This window comes from Lutra lutra, chromosome 8 (assembly GCF_902655055.1).
Source record: "Lutra lutra chromosome 8, mLutLut1.2, whole genome shotgun sequence".
NCBI classification, from domain to species: domain Eukaryota; kingdom Metazoa; phylum Chordata; class Mammalia; order Carnivora; family Mustelidae; genus Lutra; species Lutra lutra.
In genome coordinates this window covers 54,503,797-54,528,133 of record NC_062285.1, presented here as the reverse complement: position 1 = coordinate 54,528,133, position 24,337 = coordinate 54,503,797, and the positions used below count along the sequence as shown (strand labels likewise).

The following is a 24,337-nucleotide window of genomic DNA, read 5'->3' as shown; positions in this document are numbered from 1 at the left end:
GGAGCCAAGATCGAGAGTCTGAGTCTGGGGGACGGAGGGCAACGAATCCAGACTTTATTGTCGGGGAGAGGGAAAAGGAAAGACGTGGGTGGGGGGCCGGGGTTGCTACATCGTCAAGCATAAAGAGTTGATGGGGACGGGAAGGCCAGTGGGGGCCCGTCCCCCTCCCGGTCGGCTGCTGTAAGGGCTGACGACACGGAAACCACAGAGAGGGGAGGGAGGTCACGCCCCCGCCCGAGTTGTGCAGTTGGAGGTGTTTGGTGGTAGGGACAGCCATGAGGTCTAGGAGCGAGGACGGGGGGAGGCTACAGACTCAGCGAATCCTGCGGAAAGGGGAGGGGCGGGGGCGAGGCTTCTATTGCTTTTTGCTCACAGTTTTGCGGAAGGCGAGGCGGGGGTGGGCTTGGACTGGACACCCCTTGCCCCCCTCGGTACCCCTTGGGCGATGGGTGCTGGTGAAAAGAATGGAATCCAGACTGGGGAGGAAGAAGGTGAGGGAAGGGTCTGTAGGGGCATCTACTTGGTCCCACCCAAGTGCCAGAGATGCCCCCAAGTGCTGCCCCCTGCGATGGGCCCAGGTAGACCTGGGGCTGGGGCATGGTGCGGGGCGGGCACAGTGAGGTTGCAGGCGGTAAAACCAAAGTGCTTTTGAGGGACCCAGGATCCCGCCCGCTCCCCTCCCCCTGCGGAGGATGGGGGTGTTCACGGAAGCGCTTCAGTTTGGGGGCAGGGGGCCGGAGTCCCAGAGTCCGCTTATTGCCAGGAAAATCCATTTCTGCCCCCCCGGACTCCGACCATGGCTTGTGAACCCCGTTTTGTGCTAGGTTTGGGGGGGAAGGGCTGAATGGACATGGCTTTTGGGGGGGTGTCTCCAAGGGGGCTCGGGGGTGAGACGGCCCCCCCTTTTCTAGGGGAGAGGGAAGGGCAGGGGGCGGGGTTCCCTGAGATCTGGGGTGTTCCCCCCCTTCTGAAGCCCCCCTCCCCCGCTACCCCTCCCCTTTCCTGGAACCCCGTACCTCGGGGTGGGGGGGAAGGAGAGAGATCATTCAGGGAGTGCCGAGAGTAGGGGCAGGCTGGGAGCCTGGAAGCCTGGGTCCCGGCTGGAGGTGGGGGGGTTTGAATGGGAGGGGGGTTGGGGTTCAGGTCAGTAGGGGGAGAAAAGGATGGGTCCGTGCGCAGTTCGGATGGGCCCGGGGGCCGGGTGGAGCAAGGGGTGGGTGATGGGCGGTCCCTGGAGAAGAGGTGCGGCTGGGGCCGGACGCAGGGACAGCGGGGAGCCTGCTGCCGCTGCCATCAAACCCATCACCGCCAGGGGGCTGGGGGTAGTCAAGGCCAACTCCGCCAGGGACTTGGGGACAGCTCCTTGGAGAAAGTCAGCGTGCCCTGCAGGGGGGAGAGGGGCGGGGAAAGAGGAGAGTCGTTTCCGCGGCTCCGCAAAACCCCACCTTTTCCCAGGGCCGCCCGCATCGCCTTCTCCCCCTAGGTCCGCCCCCCCCCCCCCCCCCCCCCCCCCCCCCCCCCCCCCCCCCCCCCCCCCCCGAAAGGCCGAATTCCTCCCGGCGCCCAGGCCTCACCGCAGCTCCCCCGGCGCCCCTAGGCTTCTTGTGACGGCTCAGTAACGGGTTGGGCTTCCCGGCCACACGCCATCTCGGTGCCGCCGGCTGAAATGTGCTGTAGGATGAGAGGATAGGGGGCTGTGAGCCACCGGGAAGGAGCAACACTGGTTGGCACACCCCAAACACCTGGCTCCGCCCTTTCTGTGCACCAAGGACAGACCCTGAGAAAAGCGCCCTCACCCCAAGCTCCCTTCTCTTCCCCACTTAGTGAGTAGAGCTCCCTAGAGTTCCTGGGAAAGGCCTTGGACCCACCTGTTTCAGTTGGACCTCCGAGTTGACCTTGACATTGCAGATCTCACAGTGGAAGGTTCGGTCCTGGGCAGGGGCCTCTGGTTCCCCAGGAGTGGGAGGCCCCAGACGAGGGTAAGCTTTGATGGGACCCAGCCCACTTCGGGCCTCCAGAATTGTCTTGTGCTTAGTACCTGGAGCCCAAAGAGGGCAGAAGGTAAGCGGTGGAGGAAAAAGTTTCCAGGCCTACTAGATGACAAACACATTCCCAATTAAAAGATAGGGGAGCATCAACTGTGGGGTTTTCCCCAGCCCCTTGGGATGCCCCCCAAACACAAGGTGGATCAGGGGAGAGTCACAGGTAAAGAAGTCAGGTGGAGGGGGAACCAAGAAAGTCGGTGACCAAGGAGGTGGGGAGATTATTTGGGAGGGAGATAGACTGGGGAAGTCTTAGAGGGTCCAGGATGTTGGAAACCAGGGGAATGAATTAGGAGGTAGGGAGCAGGAGGGGGCTGAGGACAGGGGAGTAGGGGTGGAAGGAGAGTCCATACCTTTGTTATGAGCCTCAAGCTGGGACAGGGAGTTCACTGCCACCTTGCACAGAGCACAGTAGAGCAGCCGCTTGGCCTTTTCCTCTTCTTCTTTGCTGCCCCCAGGCAGGGAAGCTGGGGCTGGAGTCCCCCCTTCACCCTTGGTTGTACCCTGACCAGTCTCCGGAATGCTGGGAGGGGATGGGGAGCCAGGCTGTTTCTCTGGGGATTCTGGAGCTGGACCCAGTCCATTCTCCATGGACACTGTTGTTAGGGGAGAAACATAGGGGTCACCCCAGATGGTTTTTGGAGAAGATTCTTTATGTGGAGGAAACCTACCCCCATTTCCTGAAGGGCAAGGGCCCAGGAGTCCCCACCCTGTGACAACATGCATGCTCTCATGCCCTGGGCCAGAGCCAAATGTGGTCTAGCTGCTGCAGGCTGGGTGTGAGGCTCCAAGGCCTGGCTCATTCTCCAGAAGCTGAGAATGAGGGGTCTGGCCCCATTGGCCCCCTCTTCAGGGTGAAGCTGGCACCCGGCCTAGCCATGGGAAGAGGCATGGAACAAGGATTCCGGCCTCGATGGCCTACCAGCCGGCCTGGGCTTCCTGCCCGACCAGCCCCTTCCCAGAGTCCTGCCCAGTCCCCAGGGAGGCATGCCAAAGAGCTCTAGGAAGGGGCAGAGGCAGCATGAGGAGAGGTCAGGAGAAACAGTTACAGACATGGCAAAAGGGAAATAGAAACAGCAGAACCGGAGAGGGAACAGGGATGCAGGCTGCTCTATAATTCATGGCTTGATTAAAGATGCACAGGCCCCAGCCCTCAGCGCTGGGTTCTGGCCTCTGTACAGGGGAAACTCTAGCACTCCCATTCTTGCTCCAGCGGCCGATCCAGTTTCCAGGTCATGGGGAGGCTGGCAGTGGGAGTGGGGCACCTGTGGGAAGGGACCTCCTGACCCCCGTAGGTGTGCATTTGCTTGTTCATCCTGCGAGCTTTCCCTTTATTTCTATTGCTCATTTCTGTCATCCGTTACCCCACGTCAATCCAGATAGCACACCCACATCTCAATCTGGACAGGGCTTCACGGTTTACACAAGTAGGGCAGGTATCATGATCTCCTTTGAGATGCACCATCAGAACTAATTCAATGAGGTAGTATACATAAAGCACCTAGAACAGTGATGTTCAGGAAATGTCAGCTACCACTACCACGATCATCATCATTCCCATTTTGCAGATGCTGCCAACTTAAAAAATGGTCAGACTAAGCAGCCAGAGCACAGTTAGAACTCAGCTCACCTGCCCACCCTGTCTGTGCTTCTCTGCAGGATGTGTGTGTGTGTCTGTGTGTGCATGTGTGTGTGTTGAGAGTGGGGTCCTGGTTCCCAAGCTGATGAAGCAGATGCCTGGTTTTCATTCTGCTTAGGGTGGGGCAGAAAGGACAGGCAAGGATAAGAGGAAATGGGGCTCTTCAGTCTCTCTGGAGTTGGTCATGACTGATATCTGATGTGGTAATCCCAGGATGCGGGTGGCTCGTATGTTCCTGTCTTGATATTCCTTCCTTCCAATTTCTTGGCTGGGAGTATGATTGAAGATGGCCACCAGCCATGAGGGAGAAAGAATCTCAGAGCTGCTTTTTGTAAACCTGGAAAAGACCTCAAACATCTTAAAGTCTCACTCCCAGGAAAGAAAACTCTGGCCCAGTGAGGTCAATAGATCAACCAAGATCATCTAGGGAGTGGCCTGAGTTTCCTGAGCTCTCAGTACCCCCAGGCAGGCCCTGAGGTGTCCTAATTCCTCCCTGCCCCTCTCCCCAAGATGAAGGAGGCTCTCCCTGGATTTGATGGTTCCTTTTTTCTTGAGGAAGTTTGCCAGGTGGCCTCACCCTAGTCCCTGTCTGAGTCACTGGGTGGTGGGGAGGACAGACAGTGGGGACTCTGTCGAGAGGAGCTGGGGCGGGAGTGAGGGTGACAGGATGGAAATTCTGTATCACTGTGCTTGGCTCTAGGACTCACCTTGGGTCGGGGTGGGGTAGGGGCTGAGGAAGAGGGAGATGAAAGCAGAGAATTCTGGGAAGTGGGGAAAGAACAGAGACAAGATCGGTTGAACAATGCGGGGGCGGGGGGGAAGGTGGGGTGAGCAGGATTCAGACACACCTGGACGGGGGGCTACACCATCCCCGTTTGGGGGGGTGCTGCCAGGGGGAGCTGGGTCTCCAGGTTCCCGGACACCAGGCTCCCTGCCTCGGGTCTTGGCAGCCTCGATGCCTTTGACTCTTCGGGCGTGGCGATTACCTTTGTAGTGTGCCTCTGCCTGGCTCTTTAGGGATGAAGGAAGAAAATGGAATCTGAGACCACCTTTAATCTGACCATTCTCCCCACAGAGCTCCTTCAGGTGCTGGGGTGGTCTCAGCAGGCTGCAGTGACTCTCTCACTGTACCAGTGAGATGTAAAGCATGCCAAGGAGGGCTGATTATTCCTGGGGTTCAGACTAGCTTCTCAAGCTTGAGTAGGTGGAAACCTGGATCCTTACCTAGCCCAGGCTCCACCCTACCACCACACCCAGGGCCTGGCTGCTGACTCCAGCTTCTCACCTAGTTCTGGGTGAGGGAGGGTTACCCCAACCTATAATAGAATCCTAAATGGGATGGTCCTAGCAACCCAGCCAGCCAGCCAGCCAGCAATCTCTTGGCCCCCTGGCCCTTTTTGCCTATGTCTCCTGGTCCTGGGAGGCAGCCTTCACTGCTTCTATACTCAGGCTGGGAGTCCCAAAGAGCCCTGAGGTCTGGGCTCTCTCCTGACTACTTCCCCCCGGTTCTCATTTTTCCTGAAGCCTCTGTGGACACCCTGGAGGACCCTGGCCCCAAGCCCAGCTCTAGAGATAGAGACAGCAGTAGAGACAGCTGTCAAAACAGAACCACTTGGTGGGGAAGGGAAAGGGAGGGCAAAAGAGGGGAAGGCTGCCTAGTATTGGCCCCCTGCCCCTCTAGTTCTCTGCCCTCCACCAGTGAGTGGAGCCAGGGTTGGGAGAGGGGATGCCTGGGATTAAGGTAAAGGAAAGACCTAAAGTGGGGTTGGTCCTGGCTCTACCCTGACTCCTATGTGCACCTCCTGCTAAGAACATACAGTCCTGGAGCCCCAAGGTCACCCAGACAGGGACAGAGTAGAAATAAAAAGTGTGGATGAATCAAGAAGATTGACAGCCCAGGGGGTGGGGCAGTGATGTGTGGAGCCTGGCATCACGGTGTGTGTGTGTGTGTGTGTGTGTGCGTGTGTGTGGACTGGGTAGAGAAACAGAATGTGCTTTATTTCCCCCTACTCAGCAGAATGAGGCTCTGCTGTTTTTCTCCAAAAGCTCTGAGAACTTGTACCCCACAAAGTCCCCTCTAGACCCACACAGAAGTCCCAGGGGAGCCTTAGAGGGAGGATGGCTGGAAGGCCTGACACCTAGGTTCTGCATTTTGGGCGGCTTCTCTCCATGGGAAAGTCTGTCACGGGAAAGGGTAGAGAGAGGAGGAAGCTGGGAGGTTAGAGTGAAGTGGGTGGGTGAGGGGAGGAGTTTAGCAGAGGTCATGGAGGCACAGGTTCTGCAGGGGACTCAGTGTCCTAACTCAGCCCAGTGCCCAAGGACTAGCGCGCCAGAGGCCACTCTCCCATGCAGACATGATGGCTACCTGTGTTGTAAGAAGTTCTGAACCAGGGAAGCCTCAGTCGCCAAGGGAGGGAGAGGTCAACCATAGAGGACTGGCCTACTTCATGTTGAAATAGATGGCCACCTCTTGTCCCTCTCAAGTGCCTGCCATCCACCCCTGCCCCTCCTGCAGTATCCCCATTCTTTGTTCCTCCCCTGACATCCCCTGGCTTTCGCTGCCCCACCCCCTTGAGCAGTTACGCTTCTTACCTGAGAATTGAAGCGGATCTGACAGACGTTACAGGAAATGATGGGCCGCTTGGTCTTGAGTAAGGGTCCCCCAAAAGTATGGGAGAGTACAGCCTTCTGCACAGGGTCCATCTGTGGAGGCAGGCTGGGGTGAGCCAGGAACCCCAGCACAAGCTTATGTCCATCATCCCCCACATTTGTAGCAGCTGGGTTGAACCAAAATCCCCAGAACCCCTTCTCTAGCTCTCAGTTGGCCTTAGGGCTCTGAACCTCAGTCCCCTGATTCCCTCCTAGCCCAATCTTCACCGCACCGGAAGGGACCTGAGGGATCAACTGGCCCCTTGCTCCCATCTGACAGAAAGTAGAAGTGTTTGCCCAAGGTCCTATGACGCGTTAACAGCAGAGCTGGTACTCGAACATGGACTGCTGTCTCAGTTCATCACACCACGATGATCCAACTCTCTTTTTGGCCTCTAGCTAGGCGAATCCACCAGAAGCTCAACTGATGGGAAGTCCCAAAGCACCCCAGATCCTACGGCCTTCAGCTGAGGCCTTGGAACTCTTTTGGCCCCACTCTGGTGCGAGATGTCTACCAAGGCAAGCTTCTCATCCCAGGAGACAGATATTCCCAGCTTCCCATCGGGTCCCGGGTTGCCCTAACACACTTCCTAGACCTCTTTAAGGCAGCAGGTCTAAAGGGAGTAAAAGAACTCTGGTGAGAACACGTGGTTGTAGCGAATAAAGGGAAATTAGTGGGGGGGAAACTAAGAAGCTGGGCTGGTCTGAGGCAGCCGAGAGATCTTCTGAACTCTTTCTCTGGGGCAGGGCTGTGGGACTGGGCGTGATTGGGAACCGTCTCTGCCCCCACCCTGGGTCAGCAGATGTCTTCACAGTCTCCTGCCAAGAGTTCACAGGAGGAGGGGAGAAGATGGGAGTTTCTCTCTGAGGCCTTCAGCTATCAGGGGATGAAGCCAGGGGCCTAGAGGCATGAAAACTGCCTCCCTGCACAGTCCTCCTCCCTTCTGGCCCCTAGGCAGCCAGGGAGAGGCGAGACTGGAATGTAGCCGAGACTGAGGATTGAGTGATGGCTGGGACCTCTCCTAAGGACAGAATGAAATTAGAGTTGAAGTTTTGTCTTCTAGGTAGAAGAATCTAGTGAAAAATAGTGGCTGGGACTTGGGGTTCCTTAGCTCCTCAGCTGAGCCCCTTCCCTGTTCCCAGGTCTTCATGGTTCCCATAAGACACTGCTGAGAAACAGAAACATGAGGCAGGGGGAAGAAGGTGGTTGGAATCTGAAAAGTCCCTATATCCTGACTCTCCCCAGTAGCCTCACTGGCTGGTTGGGGGTAATGTCAGGAAGGGCGCTTTAGATCCCTGTGAAATGGGCTGCCTGATTTAGTAGTAGTAGAGGCAGGAGCCATGACCAAGTTCAGATGACTGGTCTGACTGATAAGTGTCCCATCACTGGGTCTGTTCTTGGCTGGAAGCAGCCCCTTGCAGTAGCTCACTTCTCACCTCCTGGAAACCCAGGTCCTATTCAAAGAAAAGCCAACAAGGGAAGAATGGGTGTGACTGTGTGTGTCTAGGCAGGCTGTGATCAATCTGTGCATGGGTGGAGTGTGAAGGAGTGTCATGTGCTGTGTGTACATCATTTATGTATCAACATTTCTGTGTCGGGGGCTTTGCCGACGCCATGAATGGTCAGGTTGTGTAATCTTCAGCTGTGTGTTTATCTGTGAGAATGTATGATGTGTTTGGCAGAAAGAAAGACAGACCAAGTTGGAGACAGGCTTTAATCAGAAAGGGGAGACAGACAACTGCTCTCAGCTCCCAGTCCCCAGGCGTCAGTCCTCCCTACCCAAAGACACCCCCAGCCCCCCACCAGCCCCCTGCCCCAGGGTTCTCCTCAGCCCCTGGGCTTCCTCACAAGCTGGGTGGGGAATGGAATTCAGCCCAAACAGAAACCGAATCTGGGCCAGGAAACCTAAGTCGATGACAGCCGTAGGGAGAGAGGTGGGATGGAGAGGGGACAGCAGAGGCCCCAGTTCTGTCTCTGCCCCAGACTGCTCCCCAGAGTGCCCTGAGGCTGACCTGTGGGCTGACTGTCCCAACAACCATCCTGGAAGAATGGTCTCTGCCCCACTTGGGTCCTTCCTCCCAGGCTGAGAGCCTTTTCTTTTGCACACACCCTTCCTCAGGTTTAAGTCCATAAACAACAGCCAGGGATGGGGGTGGGTGGGGAAGAGGGCACCAACCCAGGGCGGTGGGTCCTTCCTATCCTCTCCTCCAGGAACTGAAGAGACACCAGGCTGAAGGTGAGGGCTTCTGGGCCCAATCCCTGCGCAGGTGGAATGTGAGCCACTGAAATGCGGCTCCAGGCCAAGGTCAAGAGGCCCTGGTGACCTAGATGACGGCTCTCTGGGGAGGGGTGGAGGCCAGCATCTCCCACAGCCCATTCCCCTCCAGAGCCCCTTCCTTGGGATTTTGGCCTAGACACTGCCTGGAAAGGTCCACAAAAACATTCCTTTCCCACCTGCCCTCCAACAGCACACATGAAGGGGAATGGCTCTCTGAAGCTGGGGCAAAATGAATCAGGAAGGGCAAGGGGGAGGGAAGGGAGGAAACCAGATCAGGAACACGAGGGGGGGGGGGGCACGATTATATTTCCTTCCATTGCCCTTTATCTGATGGAAACCGCTGCCCCTTGTTTGACCACCCCACTTCCCCATCCTCTCCCCTCCCCCCCATAAAGGTGAAAAGGGAATGAGGGTGGAATCTCAGGGATGGGAAGAATTGAGGGATTGGAAGAATTGAAATAAGAAAGAGAGAGAGCTAGGGGGTGTCTAAAGAGCAGGTGGAAGCTGGTGGGGGAGGGATGTTGGGAAGGGGAGAGATGCCGGGATGGGATAAGAGGGCTCCAAGCGGCGTGGTAATTTGAAGGTACATGTAAGACCTGATGGGAAGTCTGAAGATTTGGGGGACTCCAAGGATCTGAGAAGCAGAGGTGGGGTATCCAGTACGGTGGCAACAGTCTGGGGGTGCCAGCTGGGATCCAGAGATTGGTTGGGACCGCGCCAGCTATGGGGGATGGGCCAAATAACCAGAGGACCAAGCGAAAGGAGAGGTAGCCGGTCCGCCAGGGGCGGGAGGGGATGGGGGGGGGCGCTGCGGCAGCGTCGGGAGTCAGGGAGAGAGGAGGGGCCCGGTAGCTTACCCTGCGGGACCCCGGGGGCCGCGACTCCATGGCCCGGGGCGGCGGACCCGGGCGGGGCACCCGAGCCTGGCCGGGCCTGGCAGGCCGGCGACGCGGCGCTCGTTGCCCGGGTGGCTCAGGGCTGTGCGGCCCGCGGGGCCGGAGAAGGGGAGGCGGTGCCGGCAGGGACCGGAGCCCGCGCCAGAGGCGGGGCCGAGGGCGGGCCACGGACGGGGGTGGGGCTAAGGAGCCAGCGAGGGATGAAGCCGGGCTGGGGTGAGAAGAGGAGAGGAGGGGGTGTCCGTATCCAGATACACGTTCCAGGGTAAACCTTGCGCTGGAGAGGGGCCGCTCGGCCCGGTGACCGTGTATTGACCAGGTGACCTCGGCTTCCTCCACTGAGGACTCTTCCTGGGTCCAGTGTCCCCACTGGACCCACCAATCCTTTGGACGACTCTGTTTCTCTAGCTCGGACGTTTCTCCTTTCTTCCATCCCTTCTGCTCTGGCCTTCGCTCCTTTGCTAACAACCTCTCTTCCAGGTCCCCAAACGACGCTTCTCCTCTTCCCTCTAAGCACTACTCCTTTGTCTTTTTTACACGTCGCTTCTACTAAGGAGGGAAAAATGAGCCCAGGTACCTAGGTGTCAGGCACTGCGCTCTCAGCGACTCCTCTGAACGGTAGAGCTCGGGGGCGTCCTGAGCAGAAGCGACCTCAGACTGGGGACATCATCCCTAACCTCTTCCCACCTCGTCCCGTCGCCCGCCACCTGCTGGACAACCAGGTTCCCAAAGAACTTATGTTTCGTGCACTTGCCGCCCTCTGGTGGTCGAGTAGGGGCAGCACTGGCGGCTGAGGGACAGGAGGGCAGAGCAACCCACTCCCCCAGACACCTGCTCATCCTCTCTGGACAAGTCCTAGGTTTCCCCCTCTCTCATCTCTGGATCTCACCCTCTCCCATTCCACCTAGGACAGAGAGAAGAGTGAAGCGGGGGGGCTGGAGGTAGAGAGAGGTTGTCTTTGGGAGACAATGAGGGACATTCAAGGGCAGAGGAAAGCATAATGTGGCAAGGGGTCTAAGAGGTAGGAATTGCCCCAGTAGGAGAGAGATCTGGAGGTCTTAGTCCAGGGAGGGGGAGACTCTGCGATGAATAATAAAACCACGGCCACCCCACCACCATCACCAGCTAATGTTGATTGAGCCCTTGCAATGTACCAGCCTCTGTACTGAGCTCTTTGCATGGATTATCTAATTTAATCTTCACAACCACTATTCAGAATAAGTACTATCATTATCTTCATTTTATAGATGAGGGAACTGAGGTTTAGAGAGGTTAAATAATTTGCCCAAGGTCATAAGCTAGTAAGTGGCTGAACTGGGATTTGAATTTAAAGCTGGGCTGCCTGACTCCAAAGCCATGTACTTAACTGCTGCACAGTATTGCCAATGGGCTGTCTGCAGCTTTTCTGCAGTCCTCATTCCCCTGCAGAATTTGACACTATTGATGCAGCCCGCCACACTCTCTCCCTTGGCTTCTCCAACTCTACAGGAACCAGGTTGCATCCCCACCCCCTCCAGTGGCTCTTCCATTTCCTTTGCTGGAGCCTCCTCCTGTTCCCGCTGCCTAATTCTACTTGTTCCAAAAGGCTGAGGCCTTGGCCATACTACCTTTCTCTCTCTGATCCTCTCTTAAATGAAAATAATAGCAATAACATACTAATCCTAGTGGCTAAAACGGAACACTTACTTTGGGCCAGGCATTACAATTATGTGATACAATTCTCCCAACAGCCTTGTGTGTTGATACTATTACTATCTAGTTTTTACAGCTGGTAAAATTCAGGTTCAGAGTGGTGAAGCAATTTGCCTAAGGTCACACAGCCGGTACTTTTGGAATGTCAATTCAAATCCTGCCGGCCAGATGCCAAAGTTGGTGCTGCTCAACGCTCTGCTGCACTCTCCGAGCTTATCGCACTCATGGCTTTAAATAGCTAGTCCCTGCTAGAGGCAGTGGGGCCTGAGCTCTGTGGGAGTCAGAAAGCCTGAACTATCCATGCGAATTGACTAGCTTTGTGACCTTGGGCAAGTCACTTAACCTCTCTGGTCTGTGTTTCCTCATCTAATAAAATGGGGGAAATGACATTGGAGACCTAAGGGTAAATGTAAATAAGGTGTGCAGACCAGGGGGTGGGGGGTGGGGGACAGGGTGAGAGTGGGAGGGTAGGGGGTGGAAGGAAATGTTCTCAGCCCCTTCTGGTCCAGCCAAACTGAATCAATTGCCCTTCTTCAAGTGCTCTTTTCTAGCCCTTGTTCAGGCTGTTTGCTTCAGTCTGGAATGTTCTCTAAGGTCCCTTTTAAAAGCCTGCTAATAATTCTTAAAGATTTTATTTATTTATTTGTCATAGAGAAGCGAGAGTGAGCACAGGCAGACAGAGTGGCAGGCAGAGGCAGAGGGAGAAGCAGGCTCGCTGCCAAGCAAGGAGCCCGATGTGGGACTTGATCCCAGGACGCTGGGATCATGACCTGAGCCGAAGGCAGCTGCTTAACCAACTGAGCCACCCAGGCGTCCCATGCTAATAATTCTTCAAAGCCCAAATCATATGTCACCTCCGGGTTCAATCTCTTTTCCTCTGTTCTCTTTCTCCTGTTCAGCTCTGGTTGGTCCCTTAGGCACTGCCTCATTCAGCAAGTCTTTCCTGACACCCTGCTTGGGCTCCCATACAAGCTAAATGCCTCTGACACAGCTCTTTTCACACTATAGGGTAGCTGTTCACTTGTTATCATTCCTACTGAGCATGAGCTCCCCAAGGGCACAGACAGTCCGTACCCATGACACCTGGTACGGTGCCCAGCACCTAGTAGGTACTCAGAATTTTTTTTGTTCACTTGAATCATTGTCAGTGTCTCTGTCACAGTATTTGGAACTCTTGCTCTGTTTTGTGTTACAGATCACTGCATAGATGTCGATATTTCTCCCCTGAATATAAGGTCTTTCAAGATTGGACCTTGTCATTTTCCCCCTCATGTCTCCATTGTATCTAGAACAGTGCCTTGCTTATAGTTAGAACTCAATTTCCTCATCTGTGAAACAGCGATAAAACAACAGCTTCCCTATGGAGTTGAATCATACCTTTGGCACATACCATGTCAACTGCGGTAAATTACTAAACCCTTCTGAGCTTTAGTTTCTGCCTTGTTGTATGTTGAAACAGGAATCCTAATGTCTACTTTGTTGAGTTGTGGTGAAGATGAAGTGTGATCAGGTATAGAAACACCTACTACAGTGCCTGGTGCGTCGTTGAAACTCAGTCAATGTTTGTAGCTGAATATGGTTTGATGATGGGTTATCTGAGCTGAATAAAACTGACTTCCCTCAAACCTTTAGCTCAAACCAACTCGCCAGGACCCAAATTCCAACTGTCTGCTGGACATTTCCGGCTCAACATCCCACTTGTACACTAGCTCACCATGTCCTAAAGTGAGCTCAGTAGCCCACCCTGCACCAGCTTCCTCCTCCAAACCCCTGCCCCTGTCAAGGTGACTTCCAGTCACAGAGGTTTGAGTCCTGAAGTCAGTCTTTACTCCTCTCCCTTCTCCCCGAACCCCCAAATACCAGTTGGTCACCATGGCCTAGGAATATTTCCTTGGAAACACCTTGCCGCTCCCCTTCCTATACACTCACATGCCCCTACCACTGGCCCAGTCTGGACTTCCAGGCTTCCCCACAGGCCTGGCTTTGCTCCTCTATCCTCTGCTCCTTTTCAACCAGCTGTCCCACCCACCTTGCCCAAATGCTGCTCTTATCAAGTCACTTTCCTGCTCAGGAATGGATGATGGCTCCCTATTTCATACTGTATTCAATCTAGATAACTCTGCTAGCCCTCTAAGCCCTAACCCATTGACCCTCCCCATCCAGCTGTGGATGCGAGAGAGCTAGAATTTACAAACAGGGTTTGTTCCCTCCTTCTGGGTTTAGCACTTGTCCCCACTTCCACCTCTCTGGAGTCACAGTCACCTCTCTAGGTCTCATTTCTCCTCTAGATGTTGGACTTAATGAGAGGATTCATATAAAACACGAAGCACAGGATCTGGCTCAGAGTGAGGCCTCAGCAAATATTAGCTATCGTTGTTATTGTTGTTAGTAGTGTACCAAATAGCCAATAATGCTTGTAGAAGTCAGGGAGATGGGGTCCTAAGAGGAGATAAGGAATTAGATACAAGAGAAGAGGGCAGGGGTGAGTTGGAGGGAAAGAAGGAGCCAGGGGGAGGGTAGGGCAGGCAAGCAGGCAGGCTGCTACTCACAGTGTTGTAGTTGCTGAAGAGGCCCAGGGTGGGGGCCGGCTCCAGTGGGAAGGGCAGGATCTGCTTGAGGTCCAGTGGGGGCTGCATGATGGGGGGCTGCCGAAGCAGAGGGAGGGGCCCTGCTCGGCTCAGGCTGCCTGAAGGGCAGAGAAAGCATTACGTGGGGCAGGAACATTGAAGCTTGGGAGCCCCGCCCAAACCCGTCCGTCCCACTCCCCAGCTGGGGCCCCCACACTCAGAAGTGTGACCCCCGTGGTGGCACACACACTTCCCCTGCTTGCTGTGTCCGGAGCAATGGAGCACAGTGCCCTGTGGGCCCAGGGGAGGGTGCAGACCAGTCCTTCCCTTCTGGGTGGTTTTCACTTCCCCCTTCTCCAGCCTACCTCCCTCCCCCAAGACCTTTAGGCATCTTACAGACCCAGGAAGAGCACAGACCTTCTCTGTGGACCTTCTCTGCTAGATCAGCAGGACTCGGGAGCTCCATGGCTCCGGTCACTCCCTTCTTCTGGTTTGGTTTTCCCCCAAGGAATCCCAAAGGCTAAGTCTCACCCCAGGGAGGACAGAGTCAGGTGGGTGATTCATCCCACTGCCCAGAGGGGAATACTGAGGCATAGATTTGGAGGAGGGCTACTGAGTCAGGCTGCCCAAAGAGCTGTGATTTGTGCCGGTCAGAAATCCTGGTTAATTGTGGACATCTCTGGGGGTCGGTCATAGGTGGGTGGTATTTGCTCTGGAAGGTGGACTGCCTGGGCCCATTCTCAGAGCACCACTCCCCCAACCTTCCTGTCTTCCCTCAGGCCCCTTTGTCTTACTGTGAGTGTTCAGCTCCAGCTTTTGACAGGAGGAACTGCCAGCCTGGCCTCTGGGAGGGGAATGCCTGGGTCTGACCCCAAGGGGAAATGAAAGTCCAGGCTAGCCACTCCACTACCCACCCACCCTGGAAACCTTTTTCTCCTCCCCCCAGAGCCATGGGAGGACACTTGCCAGGCTCCAAAGGGGGTGGGCCAAAGGCCTTCAGGACCCCTCTGGGCTTCCACTAGCCCAGCTCCCTTCTGTGATCTCGCAGTCCACCAGTCAGGGAATTCTGGCTGCCCTTTACTGCTCTAGCAACCCCCTGCCAACAACAGGGGTTCCCAGGAACAAAGGCAAAGCTAGGAGGCTGCAAGCTTGGCCCCGTCCTCCCTTGACCTTACTGGGGCAGAGGGTACCCCGGGATCCTTTCTTGCTCCCTCCATAGAGACTGCCCCTTTGCATACCTTCAGTTTCTGGTGACTCCTGCCCCCAGGCAGTGGCCTGGCCCTGGCCCCCCAGGGGCCTGGGCCTGAGAGCGTCCCCTTCCCTTGGTTCTGCCCCCTGCCCCCTCTCTTGCCAGCCCCCTCCCCCCAGTCTAGTCAGTAGAATCAGCCAATCAGAGTCCTGGAAAAGTGGGGCAGAGGGGAGGGCGGGGGAGCAGGGATTAGGGAATCAGAGGCGAGAGGGAGGGGGTAGGGTGGCTCAGGCACAGCTGGGGGCAGGGAGCTGGTCCAGAAAGGTCTAGAGGGGTCTGTCCCTTTTGCCAGGGTGGGTGGCCAGGGTACTTGAGGTCAAGGCTGCAGGGAGCTTGGGGTTTAGACGGCTAAGGGTCGAAGGAAATGGCAGGATGCTTGGCTTTAGCCCTTGGGCAGCTGGGGGTCTGTAAACCCTGTGTGGGTCCCCTCCTCTGCTACCTCAGAGTTGGGATGAGATAGGGGGAGAGGAGAGACAGACAGACAGACAAAAGTGAATGAGAGAGAACAGAAAAGAATGACAGAAGCAGGAGTAAGTGATTGAGAAAAAAGACATAGATACTGAGAAAGAAAAGGATAGTGAACAACAGAGAGATGGAAGAGAGTGAAATGAGAGAGAAAAAAAGAGACTCTGCTGAAAAGCTGGACACAGAGCTAGAGACCAGGGAAGAAAGACAGAAAGAGAGCAAGAAAGGGAGAGAGAAGAGAGGGACCGACTGTCTGAGGGACAGTCTGACCACCTCTCCTTCCTGGTCTGTCCCCTCAGGGCTTCTCCCCTCTGCGTGCACCACCACTCCCCCACCCCACCCCAAGCCTGGCACACCAGACCAGGGCAGCCTTAACGAGCCCTGGGCAGCAACAGGAATGGTGAGAGAAACCTGAGCGCTCCCAGAGTCCCAGGCACACAGCACCCACCCCTAGCAGCTGGTTTGGGCTGGCACTTGCCCCGCCCCAGAACAGCTCAGCTCCTTGACCCCTTTCCCCAACTCCAGACTCTCTGAAGCCCCAACACTCACAGACCCATCTCAGAAGATGAGATGAGGGCGCCTGGATGGCTCAGTCGGTGGAACGTCTGCCTTTAGCTTGGGTCATGATCTTAGGGTCCTGGGATTGAGCCCTGCATGGGGCTCCCTGCTCAGCAAGGAGTCTGCTTCTCCCTCTCCCTCTCGCCCAGCTTGTGTTCTCTTTCTCTCTCAAATAGATAAATAAAATCTTTAAGAAAAAAAAAAAAAAGAAAGAAAGAAAGAAAGGAAGAAAGAAAAAAAAGAAGACAGAGATGAGTTCTAGAAAAGGCAGTAGGAAAAAAAAAAAGTATTGTGGAGCCGCTATGTGCCAGGCAATGAGTTCTGAGTATTATCACATTTAATCTCTGAGGCAGCTATGATTCTATGGAGATAGCTGATACTATTTTCTCCATCAGACATATGAGGAAACTGAGGCTCAGGGAACTTAAAAACCTTGGCTGATGTTACATAGCTTATAAGTATCAGGACTGGGATTTAAATCAAGATTGTCACGCTCTGTAGCAAATTCTTTCGCGGCTACATAACCCCCGAAGGACTCTAATCTCACTTGGAAGGTATGGAGATGAGATCCAAGCACAGGATTCCATCTTGGTCAAGGAGAGAAAGGGGAGAGCAAGGTCCCTGCACTTCCTGGGGTTGGAGGAAAATAAATAGCAGCGATTCAGTTCCCTATGGCCAGCACCTCATCTTTTCCACTGACAGGAGCCCTGGAGGGAAGGAGGAAGGGGAGGGAAGTGGGGGCGGGGCTGAAATGTGGATGGAGTGAGGCAAGGAAGCAAGGTGGGCAAGCAGAGATTCACCTGTATCCCTCCTGATTTTTGGGTCTACTGTGCTATGAGATGGGAAGAGGGGCTGATGGCAGCTCATGGGCAGAGTGGGCAGAAGCAGGGCTCCCGTTTCAGGTGGGCTCTCCCCTTCCCTGAGAATAACAGCTGCCCCTTTTTGAGGGCTTCCTATATGCCAGGCACTGGACATACACGGTCTCCCTGAGGATGGCCCCAAGGCTCAGGAGCTAGGTGATGAGTTCATTTGGCAAAAGAGAACAACAGCACTGCCACAAGGAGTTGTTGAGAGGATTGAACGAGTCCATGGAAATTGCTGGCGTGTTACAAAGGGAGCTCAATAAATGTTTGCTAGATAAATGAGTCCTCATCTTATCGATGACAACAATCAGCTCTGAGAAGGGGAGTTACTTGACCAAGGTCACACAGCTAGTGAGGGACTTGAACCTGTCTATCTGGCTCCAGAGACAGGGTTTTCAAGCACTACACTTTTGTAGGTAGACTAGAGATGGTGTATGGGGGAAAGGGCAGAAACATAGTGAGGGCTGGGGAAGCAGGAAATGAGGTAGGGCTTCTGACATCTGGCTAGGTGAGGGCTTCAGGTGGGTTTGGAGGGGGTAGGAGATCTAAATGCAGTCAGGCAGGGCAGGGAGGAGCTGGGACCTGGCTGGGGCCTGGCTGGGGCAAGCCTCTCCAGAGGGAAGCTCATTAGAGTAATTACCTCCAACAGATAGAGCCCCACCCAGCTCTATGGGGAATTGCCAAATGCTTTATTAAAGACAGTTCCCAATGCACTTTAGAGGGGATGAACTCTCAGACCCTTGGCTGCATGTCCATCCGTCCCTTTCTTTGTCCATCCTAGCCCTAGGCACTTTGATCCTGCTCAGGTTTCCCCTCTAGCACCGAGCCACAACCAAGCCACATCTAACTCCTTCCATCCCACTGATGTCTGGTCTTTTCCTTCCTCCCTTCCCCAGAAATTTTGGCCAGGTCAGAGTCCCAGACCCTTGGCTGTCTTAGGTCAGGCCTGGGGCCTCAAGCCCTTGTGGTAAAGAATGGGAGTGTCTGCCATGAGCGGGCTCAGGGAGTGGTCTTGTCTGGAAGGCACAGGAGTCAGGAAAGGTGTAAGGGTAGGGTGTGAGTTAGTGCTGGTCTTGAAGGTTGCGCCAGGTGAGAGTGGGATGAGAGGGAGGTATTGGGATTAAGGTTGCAAGTAGTATTAGGGCCCCAACCTAAGGTGGTGAGAAGCATGGGGTCAGCACTGGGTTAAGATGGGAATTGAACTCTGGGGCCAAGGGAGGAACTGGATTGGGGTCTGGACTGGGCTCTCATCTCTAACCCTTCTTTTTCTTCAGGACTTTGGGCCTCTTCTGCCTCCCCAGCAATGCCTAAAATTGGGGACTGGGGGGCCTCGAATCCCTGCATCTTGACATCTTGACCAAATCCCATGTATCTGTTCCCTTCTGCCTCAACTTCCCCGATCTGGACAGGAGGCAGGCTGAGGGGTGGAAAAGCTTTGAAGTCAAAGATTAAAGCAACAAGGGGATGATTATGAACAACTACTTAAAATATCATCCTTAATAACCCTAGGGTGGTTGTAGGCAGGGCAGGGCTAAAGGGAGGAGGTGGCCAGGAAGAGGAGAGAGAGATGATCCCTGGGAAATCTTCACAATCTGACAGGAAAGGGCCTCCTTCAATGCCCCCTCCCCGCAAAGGCCTAGTTGGAGAGGACAGTAAGAAAGGCCCAGAACAGGGAATTGAGCCCAGAACCACCATCTGCTTAAACTTAGGCCCATGGTCTAGATCTTGAGCAGGTAGGCCGGGCCCCCCCATTTGGTCAGGGCCACCACGCATATGGACTCAGTAGACCTCAGCATTTGGAACAGAAAACCTTACTATGGGCCCTGGGGGTGGGGCCTGAGCCCAGTGGACAGGCTTCCCACCTTCCGTAGGCAGGCAGAAGGAGGGAATTAACTACAGGGTCCTCTAGGACCTGTGATGGGGGTCCAACTGGTGGACCCAGGTATGGAGTCTTGGTCAGGTCTGAGCAGGTTCCTGAGTTCGTCTTTGGAGCCCACTGACCAAGGGAAGTGCTGCTGTCACTGGCCTGTTCTGGATAGGCACGAGGCTGCCTCTGGGGCCCCTGCCCAGGGTGGGGCACACACGCTCTGCAGGGATTGCAGAGGTTGGAGGAATGTGGAGTCCGCGTTCTGGGGACCTGAGTCCAAGATGAGGGTCACTTTAGGGCGGGGACAGTCTCCAGAGTTGGGTGAGGAATCTCTTCTTTGCTGGAGATATTTTCGGGAAAAAGGCAGGCAGCCAGCCATTCATGCCTTCGTTCCCTCGTTCGTTGAGTAGGTATGATGGAGTGCATAACATGGTGAGAAAGGGAAGAGACACAGGACAGGGAGAGAAAGAGGTGGAGGAAGGAGGGCAGAAGGGGAGAAAGCCCACAAGTGGGAAGTCAACAGAGGTGGAAAGAAAGAAGGGAAGCAAAAGAGCCAGGGAGGCAAACAGCAGAGGGACCCAGCAGAGGGTTGAGGCAGGAGCCAGAAGCCCTGGGGCGCCAGCATGGAGCCAGGTGTCCCCAGTGGGAGGCAGGGAGTGTGTGGGCCTGATGTGAGAGAGGGGTGTCTCCCACCATAAACAGGGCCCAGGAACTGGCCTAACCAGGGCAGAGGTCAGAGGTCAGAGGACATAACAGGCCAGTGACTATTGTGGAGGCAGGGGCCTGGAGACCGGGGGAGCTGAGGAGGAGTCCAGCGGCACAGCTAGTCCCTCTCCTCCCCCACCCCGGGGCTCCCTTCCGATGTAGGTCATGAGGATGGGGTGGCTGTGGCTGAAGGGTTGTCAGAGCCCCGCAGGGGCTCCCCTCCCCCATCCTTACTCTCTCCGTTGCTCCTTGTTCCCTGGTGCCCCCGGCCCAAGGCAGGGGTGGGGGTGGGGGATGAAGGAAGAAGAAGGAAACCGGGAAGGAAGGGCCCAGGCAGCCAGAGCAAGGAGAGAGAGGGGCAGGTCCTGGCGTGTTGGGGCAGGATGGCTGCGGAGGCAGGATTGGAGCCGCAGGGGCCCTGGGATGGACAGTTTCCCACCCCTGCTTCTCCCCAGCCCCCTTATCTCCGACCCTCAGGTTCCCACCTCCTACCACACACACCTCGAAGCTACACCCACCATCTTTTCCCCGCCCGCCCCCCACTTCCTCCTTTCCCTCTTATCCTGGGCCCAGAAGGATGTCGGAGTGTCTGAGCAAAGGGTGGGGGAGGGCGTGTGTGTGGCGGGGGTGGGGGGGGGGAACGGGTCAGAACCTTTCCCTCAACTCCATCAGGCCAAGACCAGCCCTCTCCCCCAGCCTCTCGTAGACCGTCATATAATATTCATGAGCCTCATGAATACGCAATGTCCTCATTATGGGGCGGGGGTCTCACTCGGCTCGGCTTTCCCCTTCACCATTCCCTAAATCACCCAGAGAAGCGGCAGCTTGGGGAAAAGGGGAAGAGGGGACCCCCAGATGTGGAGCCAGATGAAGGGGGAGGGGGAACCGGTTGCTGACGGGCGGCCGCAGTCACCGCGGTGCCGGGAGGTTGGGGGGGGGTGACCTACTGAGAGGGACCCAGGAGCCCCGGAGCCCAGAGCCGCAGAGCCCACTCACCGAGGATCATGTTGGGGACCCGGGCGCCCGGGGTTCCGCGTCGCTCTGTCCCGGGGGCCGTTCTGGCCGGGCTGGGGGTACGGGGGGAGGAGTCGGGGGAGGAGCAGAGGCCGGCCCAGGCGGAGCGGGGGCGGAGCCCGCAGCAGGTGAAGATGGGAGGAGGGGGAACCCGGGCACCCTGGGCTCCAGGAGGGGGGGTCTCGGCCGCTCCTTGCCCCTCCCGCTTTCTCTCCCACTTGCTGCCCCCGGTCTCCTGGATTTACTGTGTCACTGCGGCCAGGACTGGGGGAACACGACATCTACAAGGCGGTGTGAGGTGATGGAGGAAGCTGGGAACTAAGATGCCTGGGTTCCCGGGAAGGGCTGAGTCGGAGGGCAGGAAGTCTGGTCATGAGCTGATATGGGGTGAGGGAATGCCGGAGTACTCCGGGGAGGGATGGGGCCTGGGTTGGGTGGGACACCTGGGTCCTCTTCAGAGTGATTGGCTGGGCAGGGTCCGTGTGGAGGAGGGCAGGGAATGCTAAGGTCCTTTGTTTCTTTGACTTTGTTTCTCTGAGCAGGATGTTTAGGCTGGGTTTCAGAGGTGAAATGTGGAGCTGAAGACGGATCCCAGGTTGATTTCTGGCTGGGGTTCAAATGCCCAGGTCCTTAGGGAAGGTCTGAGTGAAGAAATTGCAATCAATGGACTCAAAAAGAGGTGGAAAAAGAAGCTTGCAATGGTGATCACTAGGGTTCCCAGAAGATGATACAAAGCCCAGAACTGAGGTTCTGTACAGATGACCTGAATTGGGGTGGGGATAGGAGCATCCATCAGGCATCCGGACCCAAACCCAGGGCCTTCCCCATTAAGGTGAGCTCCAGTTGAAGAGGACTAGTGGGGGTGTTTGGTGAGGTGGAGGGGAGGATGGGGAATAGGACAGAATGTACAGGCTGGGGAGAGTGTCAGGGGGCTGTGCAGGACATGGGATGTATTTTAAGGACTAATGGGGGGATTTGATTAGAGATGAGCAACTGGGACCCCAGCATGAGGCGGGAGTCTGGGTCTGGGAGTCTGTGAATTGTCTGTGGAAGATGCAGCTGCTACGGCCTGGACCTGTCTATACCTGCCCCCAGAGGAGGAAAGTAGGAGGACTTCCCAGAATGCCATGCGGCCAGCTTCAGGCCAGTCCCAGCCAGAGGGAAAGGAGGTGTGACTGGGAATTAGAACGCTTGGGATTTAAGAAGGGTGGAGGCAGGGAGGAAGAGGTTGCTGGAAGGGTGGCAGGACTGGAGTCTTGGAACAATGGAGGAAGGGGAAGGGGGATTGGGGACTGGCATTCCTGGGTTCAGCATGAAAGTGAGACTAGATGAGAAGTTCAAGTTCCTGGTTCTGGACTTCAGCAGTCTCTTACCTTAACCCCCACTGATCTGGTTTCATGAAAAGTCGTTCCAGCTCAAGGACAAGAGAATGCTGGGGGTTTCAATGCCTTGGTCTTGTTCTGATCGAGAGGCCCAGAGATCTCAGGGGACTCAGGTCTTGCTGCCCAAATCTGACCTTGGGGGAGAATGTAGGGTCTCCTAGCCAATCAGAGGAGGTCCTCTTACTCTAGCTCCAACCTGCCACCATGTTGTTCAACTCTAGTATCACAAAGACTGCTTCTCCCCAGGCCCTGTGATTCATCCTACTTCCTGCTCCCCTGCCCCAATTTCTTGCCTCTTGCCATTTTCTCACCTCCTTGGTAGCATCAGAACAAACAGGAGTCAAAAGTAGGTGTGGTTGATTGTTAATAGAGACCCCTTAGCCCTCTGCCTTGTCAGCCCTCCCACACTGCCCCCAGGGACTCTGAGTTAGCAAGGTCTCAGAAGAGGGGTTGCTCGGGGCGCCTGGGTGGCTCAGTGGGTTGAGCCGCTGCCTTCAGCTCAGGTCATGATCCCAGGGTGCTGGGATGGAGCCCCGCATCAGGCTCTCTGCTCAGCAGGGAGCCTGCTTCCTCCTCTCTCTCTCTGCCTTCCTCTCTGCCTACTTGTGATCTCTGTCTGTCAAATAAATAAATATCTTAAAAAAAAAAAAAAGAAGAGTTGCTTAACTTACCAAGGTAAGGCAGCTGGCTGGAGGGCGGGGTGACCTTGCAGGCAGCCATGGGCGGGGGTGGGGGTTTGGAGTGGGGTGGGGGGTGGCGGGCAGTGTGTGGGGTTAATTCATTATTGATGAACCCTGCACCCGGGGCTACTAATGAGCCCAGGCCGGTTGCTCTAATTGATGTCAAGAAACTTGAGACCCCCAGATCAGCTTCCCGCCTGCCAGCTGCCTCTCCTGAGCCCCCTCCCCCTCTCTGCACCCCCAGCTGCTCTGTTCCCTACCCAGGGCCTCTTTCCCATCTCTGCACAAAGAGAGGGAGAGGGCTCAGGCCTCCTAGCCTCCCCTCCTGTCTCCTGGATGGCTCAAGTCTCAGGATGAGAGGCAGACATCCTCTGGAGGGGCAGGGAGATGTGGAAGGGGAAACAGACCAGAGCCTGAGAAGTATAGTTCAGGGGCGGGAAGGCAGGTGCTAGATGCAACTGTGGCCTTTCTGAACCCACGAAATTCCTTTCTCATATTGTGTACCCTTGGGAGAGACCTTGTCACTCTCTGAGAATCAGAGGTACAGGCATTACACAGACACACCCGTGACACCAGCCCAATACCCCACACAGCTCACTTCCTTTCCTCATTTCCTCCTGCCCATACTGTAAGAAATCTCAAATCTGGCCACTGGAGTTGGACTGAAGCCAATTTCATGCCTCCCCCAAACAGGGGAATACAAGATTTCCTTCCTTGAGAATTCCCAGTGCCTTGTTAAGCATCAGCTGCCATCCTGGGAAATACTGGGTGGCTCTTGGCCTTACTAGGTCTCTTCCTCCTTATCAGTCCCTCTTCATTTATAGGTTCTGGAAAGAAGTTCTGAGGTACAGTTATCAAGAAGTCACAGATGGGAGTATGCAGCAGCCTTGACCTCCCAGGACAGCTACGTTTAAGGTGACGTAGGCACTGCTAGGCAGAAGCCTAAGTTAACAAGAATAAGGTGATGGGGGAAAGAGGAATTGGACTTCAGGCACTCCCTGCCCAAAATTCCCATAAATTTGTGGGTATGCTGCCCTCTAGTGGCTGAATTCTGCTCCAGCATCCCATGGTCATCTTTGCCTCCAACAATTCATTAGAATTTCAGCACCCCTCTCCTTCCTCCTGCGGCACATTAGGACTGGCCTTGAAAAGACAGAGGGCCGCTAGGGGCTCCCTCATTTCGATTTCTCTTCTAGGACCTAAACCTTAGGGGATGTTGGTTATGAATGAGGGCTTTCTCAGTCAGACAAGGCTGAATTGGACTCTGCTCTGGCACTCACTTCGTGACCTTGGGCAAGTTATATAACCTCCAGGGACCTCAATTTTCCCTGGTGTAAATGGGGTTAATGGTATCTACTTGACAGGATTATTGCTAGAGAAACTAAAGTATGTTAACAATTTAACACCCTCTCTACCTACCAGCATATACTGAGCAATCAAAACAAAACAAAACAAAAACCTAACTGGCTTTCTTCTGATTGCATTTTGTGGCTTTTTCTCTCAAGCCATTTCATTATTTTGATTTAGAGAAACCCAGTGAGTCTTCTGCACCATCTTCCCCCATCTTCAACTTGGACCTCCCGTTCTGTATTCTTCCCTTAGTGCTTAAACCCAAGGAGAAAGGATTCTTTTTCTTCTCTCTGGGAGGTGCTGGGAACCAGATCTTGTGGGGCTGGTGATGGGCAGGAGTCAAGCCCTCCTTTCACCCTTTCCATCATCTCTTTCACTTAAGAGAAGGGAACCCAGAAGGTAGTTCCATAGTTCCTGGGGGTCATACTTCTGCCTCCCAA

General features: G+C 55.2%; 1 protein-coding gene across 1 annotated transcript; it reads right to left on the bottom strand.

Annotated features, from left to right (window-relative positions):
• Positions 1-31: 31 nt before the first annotated feature.
• Positions 32-20,553, bottom strand: ZNF385A (zinc finger protein 385A). The gene is given in 10 exon segments (XM_047740859.1): positions 32-1,354; positions 1,357-1,383; positions 1,575-1,640; positions 1,643-1,661; positions 1,858-2,038; positions 2,396-2,638; positions 4,530-4,692; positions 6,274-6,384; positions 13,747-13,883; positions 20,468-20,553. Coding segments are annotated over 10 exon segments (1,167 nt in total). The 5' UTR covers positions 20,478-20,553; the 3' UTR covers positions 32-1,144.
• Between the last annotated feature and the right edge of the window lie 3,784 nt (positions 20,554-24,337).